Source organism: Homarus americanus, unplaced genomic scaffold, assembly GCF_018991925.1.
Source record: "Homarus americanus isolate GMGI-L3 unplaced genomic scaffold, GMGI_Hamer_2.0 scaffold46197, whole genome shotgun sequence".
Classification (NCBI taxonomy): Eukaryota; Metazoa; Arthropoda; class Malacostraca; order Decapoda; family Nephropidae; genus Homarus; species Homarus americanus.
The window spans coordinates 4,367,076-4,391,447 of NW_024723050.1; the positions used below are offsets into that span (position 1 = coordinate 4,367,076).

Consider the following 24,372-nt stretch of genomic DNA (forward strand, 5'->3'; position numbering starts at 1 on the left):
TTATTATTATTATTATTATTATTACACACACACACACAATGTTACATCCTTGACCACCGTGGTGAGGGTCAAGACCTATTCAGGGCTAGCTGCCTCCGCTAGTTGTCCCTTGGCCAATGTCGGCCCATTCCCAAGTCCTCTCCCCCAACCCATCCTCACCACCGGGATATCTGCATAATCAAAGTGACAATTTGTTCGGGAAAGAAGTGGATCAGTGTTGAACAGTGATGAACAGTTTAAGCCAGTGACCAGCACTAGATAGTACCAGTGAAAGAAGTAATTCAAGCAGTGAGATAAGCACCCTTGAACTACAACCACCATCTCTGACAAGGAGGTGCTAATCCATCCACCCTGGGAACAACAGAGGCCGGCTGGCTATGCACCTGACTATGGGATAACACAACATCACTGCAGGGTCCTTCAGATCAACACCGAGGACGAGTACTGTACCACGTGAACACTACACCACCCGGTGTCCCCATGACCACGGGAGGTCCTTCAGACAACACCGGTGACGAGTTACTAACACCACGCGGAACACCACACCACCCGGTGTCCCCATGACCACGTGAGGTCCTTCGATCAACACCTGAGGACGAGTTACTTACACCACGTGAACACCACACCACCCGGGTCCCCATGACCACGTGAGGTCCTTCGACAACACCGAGGACGAGTTATACACCACGAACACACACCACCCGTGTTCCATGACCACGTGAGGTCCTTCGATCAACACCCGAGGACGAGTATTACACCACGGAACACCACACCACCCGTGTCCCCATGACCACGTGAGGTCCTTCAGATCAACACCCGGAGGACGAGTTACTACACCACGCGGAACACCATCACCACCCGTGTCCCCATGACCACCGGAGGTCCTCAGATCAACACCCGAGGATTTGTTATTGTACCACGTGAACACCTCACCACTTGGTGTCCCCATGACCATGTGAGGTCCTTCATATCAACACCTGAGGATGAAAGATTACACCACGCGAATGAACACACCACCCAGTGTCCCCATGACCACGTGAGGTCCTTCATATCAACACCTGAGGCCGAGCACTGTACCACGTGAACACCACACCACCCGTGTCCCCATGACCACGCGGAGGTCCTTCGTGATAACACCCGAGAATGTGATACTACACCACGTGAACACCACACCACCCGTGTCTCCATGACCATGTGAGGTCCTTCATATCAACACCTGAGGCCGAGTTGCTGCACCAGAACGTGGGGTTGTGGGTGAGTTTACCGCGGAACACCACACCACCCGGTTCCATGACCATGTGAGGTTCTTCATTAACACCTGAGAATGAGTATACGCCACGGAACACCACACCACCCGTGTCTCCATGACCACGTGGAGGTCCTTCATATCAACACCTGAGGATTGTCCCATGTGAACACCACACCACCCGTGTCCCCATGACCACGGAGGTCCCTCATATCAACACCGAGGACGAGTTACTACACCACCCGATGTCTCCATGACCACGTGAGGTCCTTCATATCAACACCTGAGGACGTTACCATACCACCCAATGTCTCCATGACCACGCTCTCATATCAACACCCGAGGACGAGTACATTACACCACGTGAACACCACACCACCCGGTGTCTCCATGACCACGTGGAGGTCCTTCATATCAACACCCGAGGATGAGTTACTACACCACGTGGAACACCTCACCACTTGGTGTCCCCATGACCAGCCCACGCCTCGCGCCATCAACTGTAAACTATAATAATTGTATGTTCAATCATTGTTCCTTCTATTTTAGTAAGGAAAGCTTTAGTTAAATGACCCACCCACCCTATGTCTTTGTATGCCTTCGGCTTCCGACTTTTCAATAAACCGCTAATTAATTACAGTTGGTTGGTCCTCACATTAAGCGGCTCCAAGATTCCGCTTTCACCGTTATCACAAGTTTTGCCAGAATCCCAACATTTTCACATTTCGCGTAAGGTCAGCGAACGCTATTGCCGGAGAGTGTCCGCGCGACGCTATTTTTAGATTTTCCTCATCGCCACCCGCCTGCCTCCGCTGGGCAAGCGCGTATAAGGCGAGTGTGTCTTTGTTGCGATCACTGACGCCATATGACGCATAAGACCCAGATTGGGCCATGCATCCTACCTCTACAAGTGCTAGCTGTAATTGGCTTAAAGTATTATGACGTGTCCACCCGGGAGGGAGGAGGGAGGAAAGACGACGCTGACCTAGCTCTCGATATCTTCATTCCTCAAGGCTAATTCGTTAACGCCAAGATCCATTGTTCCAGAAATGGCTTCCCGCTGACCACCACCCCCAGAGAAACCTTCCCCATTTCTGGACCCAGCGCACTAAGCCAAAGAGGACACGACGTCTTGCTTACGAGGTGAAGTACCAAATTATTCAAGATTTGGAGAAAGGAACATCGTAAATTGATCTTACGCCTAGCATATGCCAACGACCCACGATCCGGTCTATAAAGAAGGATTCAGCTAAGATAAAGGAGCATATGAAGATCAAGGAAGTCTACAGGTGCTTCTATGATCAAGTATTTTCACAACCAGGTGCTTCAAGACAGAAAATTATTTGTGAGGTACGGTGCGCTAGGCGCGACGTGGAATATATGTCGACACGCTTCCAGAAGGATCACGAGACGCGAACTGTACATGGCAGTAAGTAACGTAAAGATGGGAATTACAGAGCCCAAACCTTTACTGCTTCCTCTGCGGTTACAGAGGTTTAAGATCTGAACAAGATCACCAATATAAAACATTGGTGGTGAAGCATAGCGAAAGTGCTGACTGTGGCAGCGGCTCGAATCTCCGCTTTACGGAGATTATGGAGGAAGGGACAGTACAATCGACGACCAGGTGTTTAACATGGACGAATCTGGTCTTTTCTGGAGAAAACTACCTTCCAAGTCCTACATTGTGAAGAATGCCAGGCAGGATTCGGGCCGAAATGCAGAAGGAACGATCACCGTCCTGGTTTACACCAATGCCTCCAGTACTCTGTAAGCTCGTTATCGTGATCCACACCAAGTAAGTCAAGACGCCCACAAAACCATGGACATGACCAAGTTAAATGTCCACTGCTGGACAGCACGTGAAGGCATGGATGTTCTCTTCACTGTCCTCTCTGGTTTGATGACTGTTTGTTCCCCTGATAAAGAAATTTGTGAGCAACAGAACGTCCCATTTACTTTTGTTGTTGCTGACAACGCACTCAGGACACTCGCCCTACTGCTAGATCACACCCCAACGTAAAAAGTGGTCTTCTTCCTCCCAACACTACGCCTATATTACAGCTCATGGACCAGGAGAGTTGATTTTGCAATGTGAAAGCTTGCATTCTTAAACAAAAAATTCAGCCCTTGGAACATTTCACACCAACACTAGGAAGAGTTGCGTGGACCTGAGTGACACCACCACCGATAGCAAGAGAGCGCATTTAAGATGAGGAACAACGTGTTAGAACAGCAAAAATACTCTTCAAACAATTCTGAGAATATTTAACATCAAGAAAGTTGTGGGACATATTCTTGGTGGAGCTCATGGATCAGCTGTCTATTGCTACAATTGCCACGCATGGAGACATGTGTTGCATGGAATACCAGGTGAGAGGAGGAGCTTCACCCAGACTGGTGAGGTTCAGAATGCATGGGTGCAGTAGTGGACCTTGCCAGAGAAGCTACAAGAGACTGTTACAGTTCCAGGAAGCCTGACCACCAAACAACGATTTATCCTGGGAGGTGATCAGGAGATCCTGAAGTGACTGCCGCATTTAGATGATGGAAGAAGAACACGCCAGTGAAGAGGAGGAAGAAGGTGCGCCCAAGAACACACAGTTTAAGTCATAGTGATATTAAGTAAAGGCATGGAGTTTGCAGAGAAAATTAAGCCTGGCCCTTTCCCGCGATAATGACGTATGACCGCTATGAAGTCTTCTATACCCGGGTTGGTGCAGGCTATGGAGCCGTGATCACGGTGTATCGTTTTACAACATCAACGCTTAGCCACAGCAAAGCAACAGATTTCTTTTCACTCAAGAACCCACCACAGCCAGCCCAAGCCAGTGATAGTGACAGTGAAGCTGGATTCTCGAGGGATTTGTCAGGAAGCCCTGACAACTGTAAGTGACAGTGATGATGATTCACCTAGTAATGTAGGATTCACCTGAGGGCTGTAATCTGCCCTCTGCCTCGAACCAGCCTCCATCCCCGTGATGCCGACTCCATCTCTTTCTACTACCGTAAGTGTTACACCAAATTTTTAGTTTTTAACTCATTCTTTATTTTTCCTATGTTAAACTTTTTATCTTTCCTAACCTAACCTCTTCTATATTACTTGTTTTTTTCATACCATCATAAAGTTAAGATAAAATTTTTACTACAACGAAGTTGTGTGTCGTCAAAAGTGGAGTTTGGGGATCGCCTGACTCCATTTCAATTAATCCTATGTTATAAGAAATTACTTCGCTGCTTCCTTCACTTTACGCTGGACTCCGGTTACATTAACCCGTAATGAGGACCCCAAACCTATTATTATTATTATTATTATATATATATTATTATTATTATTAACACACACACACACTTCATCCTGACCTCACACCGACGGTGACGGTCAGACGTGACTCTGGCGCCCAGCAGCAGCCACGCTAACTGTTATGTTAGTCCATACCTCCCTGAACCCTCCTCCCACCGAATATCAACAAGTTCTCGCCAGTAGTTACTATTTTCATTTGGGAATGGAATGGAACCAGTGTTGAATAGTGGTGAACAGTGCTTAAGTCAGTGAAAAACAACTCGCAGTTGAGTCTGGAGCTAAGCTAACCTTTCACACAGTGAGGTCCCAGGTACCCAGTGATACTCCTCCTGAGACTCACAACAGAGAGGCCTGAACCACACCCTCACCCACTTGAGTGAGGAATTCCTGTGACAACGGACCACGGGTGTCCCCATTATGCACTTAATAATCAAGAGTAGTAAATGAGTTGCTACATCATGAAGTTCCTCATAACACCCAAGTAGGAATTACTACACCACGTGATGCCCCTCATAACACCATCCGTGAGGGAATTACTTCTGCCATGTGATGCCCCTTTATAACACCATCTGTGAGGGAATTACTACACCACATCAGGCCCTCTATAACACCATTTGTGAGGGAGTACTACACCACATCAGGCCCTCATACACCATCTGTGAGGGAATCCTACATTACATCATCAGGCCCTCATACACCATCTGTGAGGAACTAATAAGGATCATCAGGCCCTCAGACACCATCTGTGAGGGAATTACACCACGCCAAGCCCCTCATAACACCACTCTGTGAGGGAACTAGGTACTCCACGCCGATGCCCCCTATAACGCCGAGCCCAGGAGGGGAGTTATTAAGACTGATGGCGGTCTGCTGTTCAACACCTCAGCTCACATGATTCACGGTAAACATTAATTCAGCAAATTCACTGTGGTATATGTTCCTTTCACCTTCTAATGAAGGCTTCTTGTTAAACCCACCAATGTATGTACAAGTCATTTATAGTCCACGTATATTTTCAGCTCTCTGGCTGCAAACTTTTTCAGTAAACCTTATTATTATTTTATTATTAACACACACACACACAAGACACATTACCTTACTTTCTGCAACAGAATCTTATGTTGAAATGCCCTGTGCCCAAGCTTTCTCCCATCTAGTTTATTATATATCTTATTTATATCACTTATATGCTTGTATATTATTTGTAATTCAAACCCAATTTCAATTATAGAAGTTGTATATTTTTCAGCCTCTACGCTAAGTTTCTTTCAACAAAACCAAGTAATTATTATTATTATTATTATTACACACACACAGACTTGCCACCCCCTCTGTTTCATTATTAATGCATCCTCAGACAAAAGCAAATGCCCTAATGAATGTGTCCATTTGTCACTCCCATCCCCAAGGTCACCACCCCACAGTCCCCTAATGACCTCAGGCCAGTTGCCATTACCCTCACACCCAGTCTATTTTGTGAGGATCTCTGTTTTTTGAGTGGGCATTGCCAGCATCTATCAGTCAATTCGATCCACAGCAATTTGGCAATATGAGGACCCCTCTCTACATCAGCACTGCTTAGTGAGCTTTCTGGATTTTCTGCACAAAACTTGCAGAACGTAAGACATCACTGGCCGCTGCCCCTTGTGGACTTCAGGTAGAGTTTTGACCTGGTTATGGATCACTGCACTGTTATCAACAAGGCTATTGCACTAGGGGCTGCCCACCAACCTGGTCTCATGGCTCACTGATTTCTTGAGGGACGTCGCCAGGCAGTGAGGTATCAGGCTTGGTCTCATTCCAACACCTCGCCTGCGGTTTTCCCCAGGGGACCTTTAAGATGGGACCACTACCATCCTGATCAACGGCTCATCAGACACTCACAGGTGGAAGTACGTGATGACTGCACTGTAGGTGTCTCAGGGACAACACTGCACCAGACTACTTATCGCTAAGGGCAGCACCCTGGAGAGGCTACAGGCATGGACTACAGAGAACAAGGTCACCATCAACCACACCAAAAACCGGGGTAGTCATGCACATCAATACTCAAGCAACACCCAGTGCAAAGCCCCAGCAGTCACAGTGGTGCCCATCCTCTCCAGCTGGTGCAGTCTGCCAAACTCCTGGTGTGTAACTATAGACAAACAAACTTGACTGGAAGGCCCATGTAACACACAGTCAGCAGCCTCAGACTGCCTCTACATGCTACTGCACGACTTAGGCCTACTTGGGACACCCACTACCAGAGCGTGGACCATCTACACCCGCCTCTTTTAAGTTCTCCCCCTAAACTTATATAAGGCCACCAGCTCATTGCCTTCTCTCAACTCCCACCCAACAACGCTAGCTAGAGAAGGTACAGAAAGGGCTCTGCAGAATCATGCTCATGAGAATACTCCGCTACACCAACGCTTCTTCCACCCTGGAAATGCCATCCTCAGTGAGTCTCCCACCACTAAGCACTGGAAAGGTTTTGCAGTGGACTACTGCACCACCCTCACATCGCCACCTCCTGCTACCTGCAGCTCCCCCTCTACCCAACTCTCAAGCAAGTAGTCCGCCACTATTACAAATGTAATTCAGCCTATAAGAGCCCGTGACCGAGTAGATATAAGAACAGCAATCATCCCATCTATTGATAAAATAATATCCTGGATTTATGTACTGTATAGCCCTGTAAATGTATTCAATGCATATTATATCATTATGTCTAAACCAAATGTAAGTTCATATATTTTCAGCCATCGCTGCAACTCTATTAATAAACCAGTTTATTATTATTATTATTATTATTATTATTATTATTATTATTATTATTATTATTATTATTAATGAAGTTAAGTTACTCTGTTACTGTCCACTTTGCTTTTACTTTCTAAAAGTTGGACATAATTCAATTTCTAAATAAAAAATTTCCCTGTCCTAAATCAGTTACATTTCAGATTTAACAAAATAATCTCACATTCATTTATCTTATACATCAACTGTTGTTACACACTTCTTGTATTGTAACATATCATACATGTTATGTTTTAACTTATATACCAAATATAACCTGATTCACTTCATACTCACTAACCACTACACACTGCTGTCCACAATTTACATCAAATTACTCTCCTATACAGTATTTCTATGTCGCTATTTAATCCTTTCCCATTTTTTGTGTTAGATGGTATAGTATACAAACTTCACAGTGTGTGTGTGTGTGGGGGATAACATACCTTTCAAGTACGCTTGATTTCTCACCTGCCATTACCCATCTTCCCAAACAATATTTCTGCAATCTCATCCATTCAACTCTACAATGACTGTCTAATTTCATAAATTCCATCATCTTCCTTCCTTAGTTAATTTATAATCCAAACTCTGGAAATACTTCTCAAATTGCAGTCTTCTATCTACAGCTTTCAGTCTGATCTATAACTACAGTACAGTACAGAAACACCTAGTCACACCCTATTGCTGGTTCTTCATCATTATATAACTCTTATTGTGAACTTCAGATTTTTTATTTTTCTCCTTGTTCAATATCACTCACATTGTTTAAATTCATTCATAACCTCAGCTTCTTCAGATCTAATACAGTACAGTGGAGTCTAGGATAATTTGCAGGTTAGGTACCAGAATACATCATGAATTACCAATTTGTGAATTATACCCTGTACCTGTAGTTTGATTTAAATGGAAATAATTACTAATTTGGTTCCAGAGCCCAAGATCTACCCATAAATTGTTCCAAAACTGCTTTAATAAACACTAAACATCATAGTATAGATACTGTACAAAAGGTAGTCCTATATTCAAAGGTAGTAGTTGCGCTGCACATTTCTCCAGAGAGTTTGAACTGGTTGGGCGCAACTTTTGCAAGATTTTCGCTTAATGCGCAAATTTTTCTGCAATAATTGAAAATTGAATATGATTGCATAAACAAACGGGCATCCCTAGGATATTTAAAATTTCTGTTCGGACGGAAAGATTCAGTCACACATGATACAGGTCGGGCAGCATTATTTCTGAACTGTAAACCAGATGAGACCCCCAACGTCTCACGACTTCACCCTTCTCGCTTACAGATTTCATTTCACATAAACTCTAGAAACTGGAGTTAATGTGAAAGATGAAACTATAACTAGAGAGGGAAGAGAGGAGGAATGATTCATCATAACCAGTCAGGCCACTGCAGTTAAGGCCAGTTTTGTTGTTTGTTTCTTGTTGTTACTAGTATTATGGATCGCTTTTGTGACTAGGAAGATGAGTCTGTGGCGGCAGCAGTGATCCCGCCGACTGGTGACATGGACACGGAAGGAAGTGACTGAGACTGTTGACAGCCAGTCCACTGAGACTGAGGCCAGTGGCAGTTAGGCATTTTTTTAATTTTGTAATAAAATATTGATAATATTAACTTTTTTGTATCAATTATACAGTATTTTGTTTTACTTGTAAATGCTGTATGAAATATTTTTATTTTAGTATTTTTTATTTTATTTTAAAGTTGTGAGTTATGTGAAACTTTTTGAAATGGTTATGTGCAACTATTTCAGCAGGGTTATGGCAAGAAAAAAGGCGCTGTGGCCAATTTTGCCTATATTTACACAAACAGTTCCTTCTCATAATTTTGGGGTTACGCCTAATACACCAACATTGAGACAGCAGGTGGCTGGCTGGTTGTGACTTCATTATCAAAAAACAAAACAAAACCCCCAGGAAATTAATACCTGTACATCACAATAACTCATCTGGGGTTGAGTTTGGGATTTATTTTGTGTTTAAATATATTTACTACTTTTCATTTTTATTATTTTATACAGTAATTTTATGTTAAATTTTCATTATCTATAAGTCACATTAGAGTATTGAAGTGATATTCATATTATATTTTCTTTTATTTCAAGGAAATTAGAGCAATGAAATGAAATTTCCACAACTTATACAGTGAACCCTCAATTTACGCTGTCAATTGAACCCACGGAGGCTCATGAAAGTGAGAAACGCGCAAAGTGAACAACATAACATATGGGATTAATTGAAATAGAGACCGGGCCACCCCCAAACCCACTTTTTCCGACACAATACCTATGTTCTAGTAAAATAACATCTTAATTTTATGATGGTACATGCAAACAATTAATTTAAGAGAAATAGAGAAATACAGTAGCTGTTAATGTCCATTCAAATAATGGACTCAACTCCTCCCCTCTTCTCACACTACACTGCTGGCTCTTCCTCTCTGAGAAATTTTGGGGAAAACCACTAAATTTTAATAAATAATACCTCAAACTTAAGTTAGGATAATATAATTGACATTGCTGGATTCCTTTGTAAGACCAGGAATATTTTGAATATAAATGTCATATATTTTGCACAAAATGATAACATATTTACTCAGAGTAAAAAAAAATACTTATATTAGATCTAAAATTTGTATGTTTAATGCAAAATCTATGATGTTTATATTCAAAATGATCATCAAATTGTAAGAATTCCAGCAATGTAAATTATATTCTGGCAGGGTAATTTGTATGAATTTTATGAGCTAAAACAAATATCTTCAGTTAATAATAAAAAAAAATATTCTTCACTCTATTATCTGTCAATCAAAATAACCCACCTTGCTTCCTCTTCCCACCATGCCAGCTGTGCGGTCAGTCCCTCCCTCCCCCCCACCTTCCCTCCCTACCAGAGAAATGTTTGAGAAACCAGAATATTTACTTTTTAGTAATAAATACTAGACTAGATATTTTAATAAAGATAACATATTTACTCAGAGTAAAAACAAAATACTTTATAGATCTAAAATTTAATGCAAAAATCTATGATGTTTATATTCAATGATCATCAAATTGTAAGAATTCCGCAATGTAAATTATATTCTAGCAGATTTGTATGAAGAAAAACAAATATCTTCCATAAATAAAAAAATATACTAACTAAATACTATCTGTCAATCAAAAACCCCACCTCCTCTCCCACCTGCTCCCTGGGTCCCTCCTTACCCATACCCCTCACCCCCACCTTCCTCCCTACCAGAGAATGTTTGGGTTATAACAGTATATTTACATTTTTAGTAATAAATAATACCTCAGACTAAAGTTAGGATAATATAATTGACATTGCGGATTCCTTGCAAGACCAGGAATATTTAATATACAGTCATATATTTTGCAAAAGATAAATATTTGCTCTGAGTAACAAATACTTGCATTAGATCTAAAATTTGTATGTCTAATGCAAAATCTATGATGCTTATATTCAAAAAGATCATCATATTGTAAGAATTCCAGCAATGTAAATTATATTCTGGCCGGTAATTTGTATGAATTTTTATGAGCTAAATAAAAATTATACTTCACTGGTATATGAGTAGATGCACTGCGTAGTGGGAATTCGGTTCTGGCAGGGTACCGCGAAAATGTAGAAACGCGTAGTGTAGTAGAACGCCAGAAAGTGAAACCACAGAATGTGAATGTGGAACCGCGAAAGTGAGGGTTCACTGTATACTGTACAGTAATACCCCGCTTAACACGGTTTCGCTTAGCGCGATTTCACGTATACGCGGTGCCTTGCCAGAGCTGAACTTTCACTTAACGCGGGTTTTTTCCACGTATACGCGCAGAGTGTCCGGCTCGAGACGCTATTTTTAGACTCGCCCCACCCGCCACCCCGCCTGACTGCCTGCCTGCCTGTTTTAGCTCATAAAATTCATACAAATTACCCAGCCAGAATATAATTTACATTGCTGGAATTCTTACAATATGATGATCATTTTGAATATAAACATCATAGATTTTGCATTAGACATACAAATTTTAGATATAATGTTTACTCTGAGTAAATATGTTATTTTTTGTGCAAAATATATGACATTTGTATTCAAAATATTCCTGGTCTTACAAGGAATCCAGCAATGTCAATTATATTATCCTAACTTTAGTTTGAGGTATTATTTATTACTAAAAAGGTAAATATTCTGGTTTTCCCACACATCTGGTAGGGAGGGACCGACCGACCATCTGTTACCGTGTGAAGAATATTTTTTTTTTTATTAACTGAAGATATTTGTTTTAGCTCATAAAATTCATACAAATTACCCGGTCAGAATATAATTTACATTGCTGGAATTCTTATAATTTGATGATCATTTTGAATATAAACATCATAGATTTTGCATTAGACATACAAATTTTAGATGTAATGTTTACTCTGAGTAAATATGTTATCTTTTGTGCAAAATATATGACATTTATATTCAAAATATTCCTGGTCTTACAAGGAATCCAGCAATGTCAATTATATTATCCTAACTTTAATCTGAGGTATTATTTAATACTAAATGTTAAAATTTAGTTTTTTCACCCAACATCTCTTGAAGGGAGGATTGGTGGGGGGTGGGGGGGAGGGTTGGGACGGACCGACCACCTGGCGGTTGGAAGAGGGGGGGAGGCAAGGTGGGGTACTTTGATTGACAGATAGTGTCGTGAAGAATATTTTTTTTTTTTATTAACTGAAGATATTTGTTTTAGCTCATAAAATTCATACAAATTACCCGGTCCAGAATATAATTTACATTGCTGGAATTCTTACAATTTGATGATCATTTTGAATATAAACATCATAGATTTTGCATTAGACATACAAATTTTAGATATTAATGTTTACTCTGAGTAAATATGTTATCTTTTGTGCAAAATATATGACATTTGTATTCAAAATATTCCTGGTCTTACAAGGAATCCAGCAATGTCAATTATATTATCCTAACTTTAGTTTGAGGTATTATTTATTAAAATTTAGTGGTTTTCCCCCCAAAATTTCTCAGAGAGGGAAGAGCCAGTGAGTGTAGTGTGAGAAGAGGGGGAGGGAGTTGAGTCCATTATTTGAATGGACATTAACTTGGCCACTGTATTTCTCTATTTCTCTTAAGCATTAATTGTGTGCATGTACCATCATAAAATTAAGATGTCATTTTTACTAGAACATAGGTATTGTGTCGGAAAAAGTAGAGTTTGGGGGTCCGGCCAGTCTCTATTGGAATTAATCCCATATGTTCTGTTGTTCACTTAACGCAATTTTCACTTAACACGGTACCCTGTGGGTTCAATTGACCGCGTTAAGCGGGGTACTACTGTATTTGAATATTTGACCGTAAAATTTAAAAAAGGGAGTAATAGAAGTACAGCAACTGCGAATTTAAGAACACGAAATTGTATTTCACGAATTATTGCGACTCCACTGTACTGTACATCTTTCTCTGCTTTCTTCCATTTAATTCCTTCAAACAATATGTACAGACCTCCTTGTTCACCTGACTATAAACTTTTTCCACATCAACAGAGGCTATATACTGCACACATTTCAGGATTTTATAAGATGGAAAACAAAAGTGTTAAAGCATAAGACGAAGAAAGACTGACAACAAATAAAACTGCAGTAAAGAAGAAAGACAAAGATGACTGGAGAGGAGTGAACTGGTGTATGAGAATATTCAAATTAATTTGTTTAAAACCAAACTATATTATGTGACATACCTGAAGAGTTAAAGTTTCCTTTGAGTTTTCCAGCTGCCCTTTGAACCCAGTGATGTTTGCATAATTTTTCTTCTTCTTTGGCTGCATATGATGGAAATTTTCCTTGTTGTTATGATGCACATCAAACCTTACAGGGTTTTTGTAGAGTTTATCAATCATTCTTTGCCTGTCATTAGTTTTTCCACAACCAGTTTCTATCATTGCTTTGTTCTTTCTTCTAGGCATCTCAGTTTCAGATCTTAAGTCGCCAATGCTATTACTATTATCTAAGGGTTTTTGACTGTCGTATACATATGTTGCCTGATTTTTATTATCGTTTCTCAGGGTATCTGAACCTTCACTCCGAGCCGATGATGTACCAATGGGTGGTTCAAGTATCTTGTTAACTCTATTAAATTTCCTGAGACTTCCTGAGATAGATTTGGATGTCAATTTTATCTGCTTTCCAACTCCTTCACTGTAAGAACCAGGAGATATTATGAACACTGGTGGTCCGTTGTGTTCTAATTGTGTGCTCTCTATGGCTCTCTCTCCAGTATGTTCATTTACTGGTGACATAATGCTTCCTTGATCTGTAGTAAGTCTGTGTCCTTCACCTTGTGACTCAGGCCTTGATGAATGGTGAGTTACCTGATTTTGAGCATGCCATTCATCACCATCATCATGTTGTCTTGGAGTCAGGACTGTTCTAGCACTGCCAGTATATTGATGCTCTTTTACAGGAATTGTTTTGGATGCAGATTCACTGCTACACCCATCAATGTACCCTGTTCTGTTTCTTGCAGACTCTTCCTGTGATGATGTACTTTCACTAGAGAAATGATATTCACTTCTTGCTGACTCTGGTCTTGAGGAATCTTCATCTCCATCATTACCCATCAATTTATTTTCACTTGTAGATCCTGAATTAGATGATGATTGTGTTTCAAATTCCTCAGTGACACTGTTTACACTTCTTGCCGACCTTGGCATTGATGATGTCACACTTCTGCCTTCTTTTACATGTCTCATTGACCCCGACCTAGAAGAGACTACAGCTCTTTCGTCTCTTTTATACCTATTTTCATATCTTCCCGAGCCTGGTCTGGGTGATGTCCCTGGTTTGTGCTCCCTTGGATGCCTCTTTTCATCTCTTGCAGACCCTACTCTTGATGAAGAGGCACTTTGATGACCTTTTGTTGGATTCCTTCTATTCCTTTCTGTCTTTGGTTTAGTTGTGGTTTCAATGCCCCTTCTGTGACCTCTTTCCTTTTTTCTAACATTTGCCCAAGAAGAGCCACTATTTTTTCCGTCAAATTGTTTGTTATCTGATGCAGTAGGCTTGTCAATCAGTTTTCTAGAGGATCTATTTCCATCCTTTCCTGAGCCTGGTCTTGGTGATTGCTTCTTGCTTTGCTTACTGGTTGTTACATAATTGTTTCTGCTTGACATAACCTCTGAAGGTTTATCCATATCTTTATCTCTACCTGACCCTGGCCTTGAAGTCCTTTTGGTTCTAGATAAAGCACTACTCACACTTACATAATTTCTCTCACTGACAGTAGCAGAACTTGGTAAGGAAGAACAGCTTACCTTTGATTTCCTTGCACTTCTATCTAAATATAATAATGAATCACCAGTTTGTACACCAATACTGTGACCAAAAAGATCACTCTCTGATTTGCCTTCACCCTCACTATACAAAACATTTTCTGTGCTTGGAAACATTTGACCAAAATCTTTGGATAGTTTAATTCTTAATGGGTCTTTTTGCCTTTGTCCATTTCTATCTCTTCCTGGAGGAGGCTGAGGAGAAGAAGTCCTGGCATCATCCCCCTTTGGTACCAAAGAAGAAACTTTAATGGCTTGATTTCTGTCTCTTGCCTCTCGTCCATCACCCTGTCTTGATATCTGACTGTCAGAGATGGCCCTGTCAGTAAGTTCTTCCTCGGATATAACAAATGCTTGAGTCAGCTGCCTATTTGAATTCCTATTGCTTGGTATTCCCTTGTTATCCAACATTGTATATTCTTTTGATATCCTACCCTTTACTAATAAATTGCTGTCCAAATTATTATCAGATATACTCCTTCTATTGGCAAGCTGAGATTGAACAGGATCCTCTTCTCCCCGGGGCTCTTCCCGACGCATTTTCATGATGGCATCCTGAAAATTTTGTTCTCCTCTTGATGGTGCCTGGGGACGTAACCTTGAATTCTTCATTATGTTTCGTGACTTCTCTTCAGTCACTGCCAACTTCCTGACCTCTTCCTCTATTTGCTTCAGGGTTGAAGTTTGGGAATTGGTTAAATCTGAACTCAACTGACTCAGTGTAACTCTTGGAGATGGTGTGTGTGATTGACCCATTAATGAATGTCCTGTTGTTGACTTGATGCTCTCAATAGACAGAGAAGGACTTTCTTGACCCACTGGCTTACTTTCAATCACTTTATTCTTAGAAACTCGTCCCTTTCGACAGAACTGGTAAGGCTGCTTCTGTGTTGTCTCATCACTATAGGCACTGGATATAATGCTGCTCGTTGCTGTTTCTGCAATGTAAATAACTTTATAATTTAATCAGGATAACAAAATAAATATTATTTTATCAGAAAAATATTATTCTTTTAACTGTTAAAAAATACACAATTAATTGAATAAAATGGTTGAAGAAGATAATGCATCCTTTACCACCTCAAGCTGTAAAGAAATATCATACATGATACTGATGTACTCAGCTAACCTTGGACAGAGGCAACCATTTTCAAGAATACAGTTTAGTGTCCGTATAATGATAAAGCAACACATATAAGTGAGTTTCTTCTGGCGTGTGGAATAAGCTCAACATTTGAACAAAATTTAAATGTTCTTGGGAGGGTCCAATGGCTGAGATGTATGTGGAAATCTTGGACAAAAAGCTTTTCATTAAACACACATATAAAACAGACTCACTAACTGCTATACAGTATACTGTAACATTTACACCCAAAGAATTTTATTAAACCATAAGAAGGGAAATTAAAAAATATAATTAATTTACATCCTTAAGTTCAGGGTAAAACACAGGGCATACAAGTCTTAAACACTGACTGAATACGTTACACACAATACAGTATTCACCTTGACCACAATGCTGATCTGTCAATGACACTTGTTTCTGATTTCTCTTTTCTTGTCATTTGCAGTCCATTTTTATTGAGCAAGGTGTCAGTTCTTTGGCAGATTTCATTAATACACTCACAGACATGCTTAGATCTATCAATTAATCTATGCGTCTGTTGTGTGACTGTACAGTAGCTTTTTTACAGGCTCTTTAGATGGATTATATGCCTGGCCAAGTAGGTCCAACAGTGCATCTTAGATGTTCATAATTTTAACTGTACAGTACAGCATTATTGTATACAGTATATTGTCAGCACATCCAGTATTATTGTACTGTATATGTACAGTATATTGTCAGCACCCAACACTTGTCATATACAGGTATTGTGTTGGCATCATCTTAATAAATCTATCCAGGCATCTTTCTTATGTCTTCATTATATTGCCCACCAATTTTTTGAATTCTTATAATATAAAATATATCACTACTTTGTTACAGCACAGTTCTGTTACTGGAGGCTAACCGCAATATGAATTTTCCATAGACCGGAAGTGACCCTTCTATAGATAATCATTGAACACACACATAGTACAGTAGAACGTCGATTAAAAGGCGATTCAATTTAAAATTATTGATTTAAAGCGACACCCACAATTAAGGACAATGCATTAATTTAAAGCAAATCTGTTCTATTTTACGAGAGTCAATCTGGCACATCATATGGAAATACACACTATTTTAAATTTCGCACCTAATGTTTCCCACCAGACGCCTCTCTGGGCACGCGACACGGCTGCCCACCACCCTCTCACACCCTTCCACATCCTCAGTTCTCACACGGAGGCTCTAGTGAACGGACATATTGTGTGACACTATCTCCTTCTACCATGTGCATCAACCATCGCCACTATGTCCAAGAGGCCAGCTACTCTGTCATTAACTACCCCAAAGACCAAGAAATCAAGGCAAGCAATTACACTGGAGTAGAAAAACAAGGTGCTGGAAGCACTGCAGCGTGGAAATGGTGTTTCCCATGTGTCAGATGCGTCCACAGCCACAGCACTAGACAGTGATGTGGATGATGAGCTGGTCGAGTTGGGCTCTGCATCTTCAGAGGATGAATTGTCCAACTAAAGTTGAGTGAAAATCACTTTTTGATAGCATAAAGTAATTAAAAAATAAGTTGAGAGGAAAGTGATGGTATGCACACACAATTAATATTTAAGAGAAATACAGTCGCCAGGTTAATGTCCATTCAAATAATGGACTCAACTTCCCCCACCTCTCTCTTCCCAAGCTTGCTGGCTCCTCCTTCTCTGAGAAATGTTTGGGTGAAAACACTATATTTTAAGGTATAATAATAAATAATACCTCAGACTAAAGTTAGGAAAATATAATTGACATTTCTGGATTCCTTGCAGGTCAGAGAATATTTTGAATGTAAACTTCATATATTTTGCACAAAAGATAAAATATTTGCTTTGTGTAAACCAAATTATTACATTAGATCTAAAATATGTATGTCTAATGCAAAATCCATGATGTTTATATTCAAAATGATCATCATATTGTAAGAATTCCAGCAATGTAAATTATATTCTGGCCGGGTAATTTGTATGAATTTTATGAGCTAAATAAATAAATTATACTTCACCCGCGTATATGAGTAGATGCACCGCGTAAAATGAAATTCCGGTTCTGGCGAGGTACCGCGTAAATGTAGAATCGCGTAAAGCGAAACCTCGTAAATTGGGGTATTACTGTACATAAAAAAATACAGTAACACATCGATACTGTACAAAAAGTAGTTTAGTTACATAAACAGCTCCTTCTCTTCTCATAATTTTGTGTGGGTTATGCCAATACACCAACATGGAGACAGGGAGGTACCAGACTGGCTGTGACCTCATTATGTCAGCAAAGAATTTTATACAACACAATAACTCATCTGAGGTTGAGTTTGGGATTTTTGTGTGAAAATTTATTACTGTACTGTACAGTTTTTCCCGCCTAACGCGGTTTCACTTAACGCGTTTTCGCATATACGCGGTGCCTTGCCAAAGCTGAACTTTCACTTAACGCGGATTTTTTCCACATATACGCGGTGAGTGTCCGAGACGCTATTTTTAGATTTGCCCCACCCGCCACCCTGCCTGACTGCCTGTTTTAGCTCATAAAATTCATACAAATTACCAGGCCAGAATATAATTTACATTGCTGGAATTCTTATAATTTGGTGATCATTTTGAATATAAACATCATATATTTTGCTTTAAACTTACAATTTTTAGATAAAAAATTTTTCTCTAGGTAACTATGGTATCTTTTGTGCAAAATATATGACATTTATATTCAAAATATTCCTGGTCTTACAAGGAATCCAGCAATGTCAATTATATTATCCTAACTTTAGTTTGAGGTATTATTTATTAAAATTTAGTGGTTATCCCACACATCTCCTTGGGACGGTTGGTGGGGGGTGGGGGGGAGGGAGGGACCGACCGACCATCTGTTACCCTGTGAAGAATTATTTTTTTTTTTATTAACTGAAGATATTTGTTTTAGCTCATAAAATTCATACAAATTACCCGGTCAGAATATAATTTACATTGCTGGAATTCTTATAATTTGGTGATCATTTTGAATATAAACATCATATATTTTGCTTTAAACTTAAAATTTTTAGATAAAAATTTTTCTCTAGGTAACTATGGTATCTTTTGTCCAAAATATATGACATTTATATTCAAAATATTCCTGGTCTTACAAGGAATCCAGCAATGTCAATTATATTATCCTAACTTTAATCTGAGGTATTATTTAATACTAAATGTTAAAAACTCTGGAAGGGAGGATTGGTGGGGGGTGGGGGGGAGGGTTGGGACTGACCGCGCGGTTGGAAGAGGGGGGGAGGCAAGGTGGGGTACTTTGATTGACAGATAGTGTCGTGAAGATTATTTTTTTTTTATTAACTGAAGATATTTGTTTTAGCTCATAAAATTCATACAAATTACCCGGTCAGAATATAATTTACATTGCTGGAATTCTTATAATTTGGTGATCATTTTGAATATAAACATCATATATTTTGCTTTAAACTTACAATTTTTAGATAAAAATTTTTCTCTAGGTAACTATGTTATCTTTTGTGCAAAATATATGACATTTATATTCAAAATATTCCTGGTCTTACAAGGAATCCAGCAATGTCAATTATATTTTCCTAACTTTAGTTTGAGGTTATCCCACACATCTCCTTGGGACGGTTGGTGGGGGGTGGGGGGGGGAGGGAGGGACCGACCGACCATCTGTTAGCCGGCTGTGTAGTGTGAGAGGGGGAGGGAGTTGAGTCCATTATTTGAATGGACATTAACTTGGCGACTGTATTTCTCTATTTCTCTTAAGTATTAATTGTGTGCATGTACCATCATAAAATTAAGATGTTATTTTTACTACAACATAGGTATGTGCCTTCAAAAAGTGGAGTTTGGGGGTCGGGCCGGTTTCTATTGGAATTAATCCCATATGTTCTGTTGTTCACTTAACGCGGATTTCACTTAACGCGGGACCCTCTGGGTTCAATTGACCGCGTTAAGTGGGGTACAACTGTACTTTACGATAATGTTTTAATAATCGAGGACCAAATGAACCTAAATACCATAATACAGTATAGGAATTATGGTGAAATTGCATAATGTTGTATTAAAGAGGTCAGAGGTGTGCACACAGCTTGGGAATGGGGGTGGGGGATGCTCAGTCCACTAGCCAACTGCTCCGCCTCCCATAAACAATTCATTCACTTTTCATTTTTCTTATTCTATAGTTTTATATTATATTTCCTTTATTTATAAGTCACAATGGAGCACTATAGTGATATTATATTATATTTTCTTATTTCCAAGGCAAATTAGAGCAATGAAATGATATTTCCACAACTTTTACGGTTTCTTATGTAAACAAATCTGCGGGAGTTGGTGCTCAGCCACGAATTATGAAAATTTGACACAGTAAAATTAACAAAAGAGGTATAGTAGGTAGTAATAGATACAGTACCCACAAATTTAAGAACACAACTTTGCATTTCAAGAATTAAACTCCACTGTACCGTAAACCTCAATAACAAAAGCACATAAAAAGTATTAATGAAAGCATAAAGTTAGTGTTCAAACTGCATCACAGTCGTTCCTGGTTCTTACCTTAGAATCCTTAGCAATGGTGCTGCACCATGGACCCTCTGACCTCCACACACTCACCATACAGGTTCAAGGTGAAAGGCTGTAGATACTTAAAACTTTATACCTAATGATAATTATTTATTTATTTATTTTTGCAGTTGCTGTATGTAGGATTGTGTACAGTATATAACGGAGTAAAAAAAAAAATACTGTATCTACCGGAAATCACGAGTTAAAATACTATATACCTTATGATAATTACTGGTTATTTCTTTTATTATTTTAATTTTTGAACTTTCTGTATGTAAGATTGAGTGTACGAGGTGTGATCCAAAAGTTCCCATACTGGCTTCATAAAACCTTTCACTTTGCAGATATCGAATTTGAATCATCAGCAGTTACTCACCTCGGGTATAAGTTGTTTACTGCATCGATTTGGCGGGAATCTGTGTCACCAACCGGCCATAGTGCAGCTTTGTGCGAGTGTGTGTACTGGCCCATCTGCTACGTCACATCAGTCGACACTCAGCCCTCAACATGGAGGGAAGTATTGAGCAAAGCTGCGCTATCAGATTTTGCCTCAGACTAGGAAAAAATTATGTAGAAACCCATGAAAAGATCAAGGAAGCCTACAAAGATGAAGCAATGTCCAGGGCTCATGTTTTAGGTGGCACAAGCACTTCAAACAAGGGTGCACCTCCTGTGAAAATGAGCAACATTCTGGGTGGCCTTCCATTGAGAAAAATTATGAAAATGTCCAAAAAAATGACCAGCTTTTTCATGAAGATCGTAGAGTGACCATCTGCAAGATTGCCGAGTGATTGACTTCTCATATGGAAATGTTGACTGGATTCTGACTGATGACTAGCAATTGGCTCCTTCACCAGGACAACGCACCTGTGCACACTGCCCTCACTGTGGACGATTTTCTGGCGAAGCGTGGCATCCCAGTGGTCCCCCACCCCCCATACTCTCCCTGTGACTTCTAGCTGTTTCAGAATAACCATAACATAACATACAGCTCACAGGTGGAGTATGGTTGGAAACATCCCCGTTCGGCCCAGGAATTACTTGGCGATCATTTTAAATACGACTTATGGGAGAGTATCCGTAAAGTTGGAAATCTCTAATCCAAGTCATCCGTAACGTGGGGAGTGTCTGCATTGTAATTTCTTTGGGGTGATAAATTTCTTAAATTATATAATGGGTTCCAATGGGAAAACTGATTTTGTCTCACATAATTGAATGTTATGGATAAATTTTCAAGAACGTATCCCTTATATAATGTACTACTATACTAGTCTGGGTAGATACATGTATACCTCGTTAAATCATTGAGTAAAAACATGATACTGTATTTCTGCCAAACAAAGATTATCTCATATATCAAGCATTACTCACCTGACTGACCCAGAATGTCTCGTGTTTGAGATTTGCCATTCGTGTCTGACTCTGTGTGCGAGCGGCCTTCTGTCACATGTCTCCTGAAGCTGTTCTCTGACCCAACACTATCTCCTAACTGCTCCAGCAAGGCTCTTGAAATAGTAAAGTAATTAATGAGATGCAGCATCTAACAACACCAGAACTAGGATGTTGTAAGCAAGCAAGTCTAGTAATGACACTGGGAGAACAATGCCAGTTTCTTTCTACATACAATACAAACAATTCAGATAAAAAGAATACAGCAATACAGTAATAAAATCATGTGGTACAATGTAAAAATACAGGAAAATAAAAAAATATGTTAAGTTACACGGGAGACATGAATAAAAGAGAGTAACATAAGCTATAAGACAACATCCAATGTGATGAGATATGAATGATCCACTGAATATGAATACAATACTATATAGAGTTCATATGGAAGAGGAGGGATAACATTAACTTCACTGGTTAAAACAATACATGACTGACTCACAGACTAAAAATGTAATGATAAGATAAAAGGGAATAAGAACCATCAGTGCTCACCTCTCCAGTTTCTCAAGAGTATGGATGTGACGCTGTATTTTTCGCACATAAAGTTGCTTCTGTACCTGAATGAAGGACACCTGGCTGCTGACGTCATTTCCATCTGTTTCAAAATACATTTGTGTATTTAATTCATGCATAATTTGAGGACATTTTCAAATACAATTTTCTGAATAAAACAATGAGATGGTATCAATTTATATGATGTAATTAAAGCAACTTCTTCAGGCTAATAAAAAAATAATGACTACATCAGTCAATCAATAACCAGAATATTATTTTGCATTATCACATTAAGTGTACTTGCACAATGACGATTCCATCTGAATTACCGGTATGATGTAACACACTTCTAGGAGCCATTCTTATGTACATTTCTGTAAATGCAGCACTTCTTGAGCAAGGAGGAGCAGCATACCGAGTAACTGTGAAATGTTACGGCTTGTAGCATTCCACTGTAAAGTCACACACACCAAAAGCATGCATGCACCCACGTGCACACATACACACATCCTGCCTGGTCCCCCTCCTTAAATGCTACATAGCTCCTATAAAGAGTGCAGAAGAGGACATGCAAGACTGCTCTCTCCTCCTGTTACACCACACATCAAGTGACACTCGGTACACTCTTTGATCATCACCATGACCTCATCTGTAAATTTGGGTAGAAGGTTCTGCACCATCCTCGTCAATGTCTCCTGCTCCTACCTGAAATCTTTCGTCTGCGAATTCCTGTCTGAAATTTTAACCGCATCCAGCCCATAGAACCACATACTGATCGCTATAAGAACAGCCCAAATTCAACCACTGAAAAATTATCAACAACTCGTAGTTATCCTGTGTGTTTACTCCCTGTCAATCTCACTTTGTGACTTTTGTATTGAAACTGTGCTGAAATTCTTTGTTAAATGATCCTTTACACCTTGTCATTATATATTATATATGTACACTCGCTCCGGAAAGTATCGTTAAGGAGGGGTCCAAGGAATTTTAAAATGAACACCGCAACTCCTGTTGTCTTGGTAAGGTTGTCAAAATATTGAACTTCATTCGTTGTTGTCATATTGTCTCACACAAAGTTTGTAAATATACTTTTTAGAGCAAGTGTACCACTTATGTCACTTGTATATCATTTGTCAGTTCAATGACTCACTCTCCAATTATGTAACCTATATCAACTCTGTTTACTGTATATTTTCAGCATTTTGGCTGCCATGTTCTCTCAATAACTGTTAATTACTGTATTAATATTATTATTGCACACACACACACACACACACCTCCTCCGCCGACTCAAGTCCCTCGGAGTTCCTGCACCTGAGCTCATCAGTGTTTACTGAACATTCATACTTCCCAAGCTCACCTATGCCTCCCCTACATGGTCTTCTTCCCTAAATGCCACACAACGTAAACACCTAGAAAAAGTGCAAAAGAAGGCATGCAAGATTATTCTCTCCCCTTCCTACTCCACATATCATGAAGCGCTCAACACACTGACCCTCTCGGCTCTCTCTGACCATCACCACGACCTCATCTGCAAATTTGGTGAGAAGCTTCTGCACCATGCTCGACACCGACTCCTACTACCACCCGAGATCCCTCGTCCGAGAATTGCTGTTCGACACCACAACCGCATCCAGCCCATACGAGCATGTCTGATCACTATAACAACAGCCCAGTCCCAGCCATTGTAAAAATTATCAATAACTTTTAATCAACCAGTTAATTCACTTCCAGTCAATCTTACCTTTATGCACTGTCACTATGTTGAAATGCCCTGTAGTATGAGCTTCTCCCCACCGAGTCATATTTGTATCACTTATGTTACTTGTATATTATTTGTAAATCAAGAGACCCATTCCCCAATTATATAACTGTATATTTTCAGCCTTCCGGCTGCCATGCTCTTTCAATAAACCGTTAATTATTATTATTACACACACACACTTGCCTAATTATCTGTCACTATCACAAACATATGTCTCCTCTTGGTGAGCTCTGCACACCTCCCCTCAATCCCCACCAAGAAACCAGTGTAAAGATTGTTGATGAACTCACTGCTGTTG

The 24,372-nt window shown here is 39.8% G+C and overlaps 1 protein-coding gene across 1 annotated transcript in view; it reads right to left on the minus strand.

Annotated features, from left to right (window-relative positions):
- LOC121863292 overlaps positions 1 to 24,372 on the minus strand; it is a gene marked incomplete in the record, with an annotated part of 62,193 nt that overhangs the window by 3,088 nt on the left and 34,733 nt on the right. Inside the window, 3 exon segments of the mRNA XM_042361881.1 lie at positions 13,082 to 15,609; positions 21,737 to 21,870; positions 22,307 to 22,409. Coding sequence (XP_042217815.1) covers positions 13,082 to 15,609; positions 21,737 to 21,870; positions 22,307 to 22,409 — 2,765 coding nt within the window.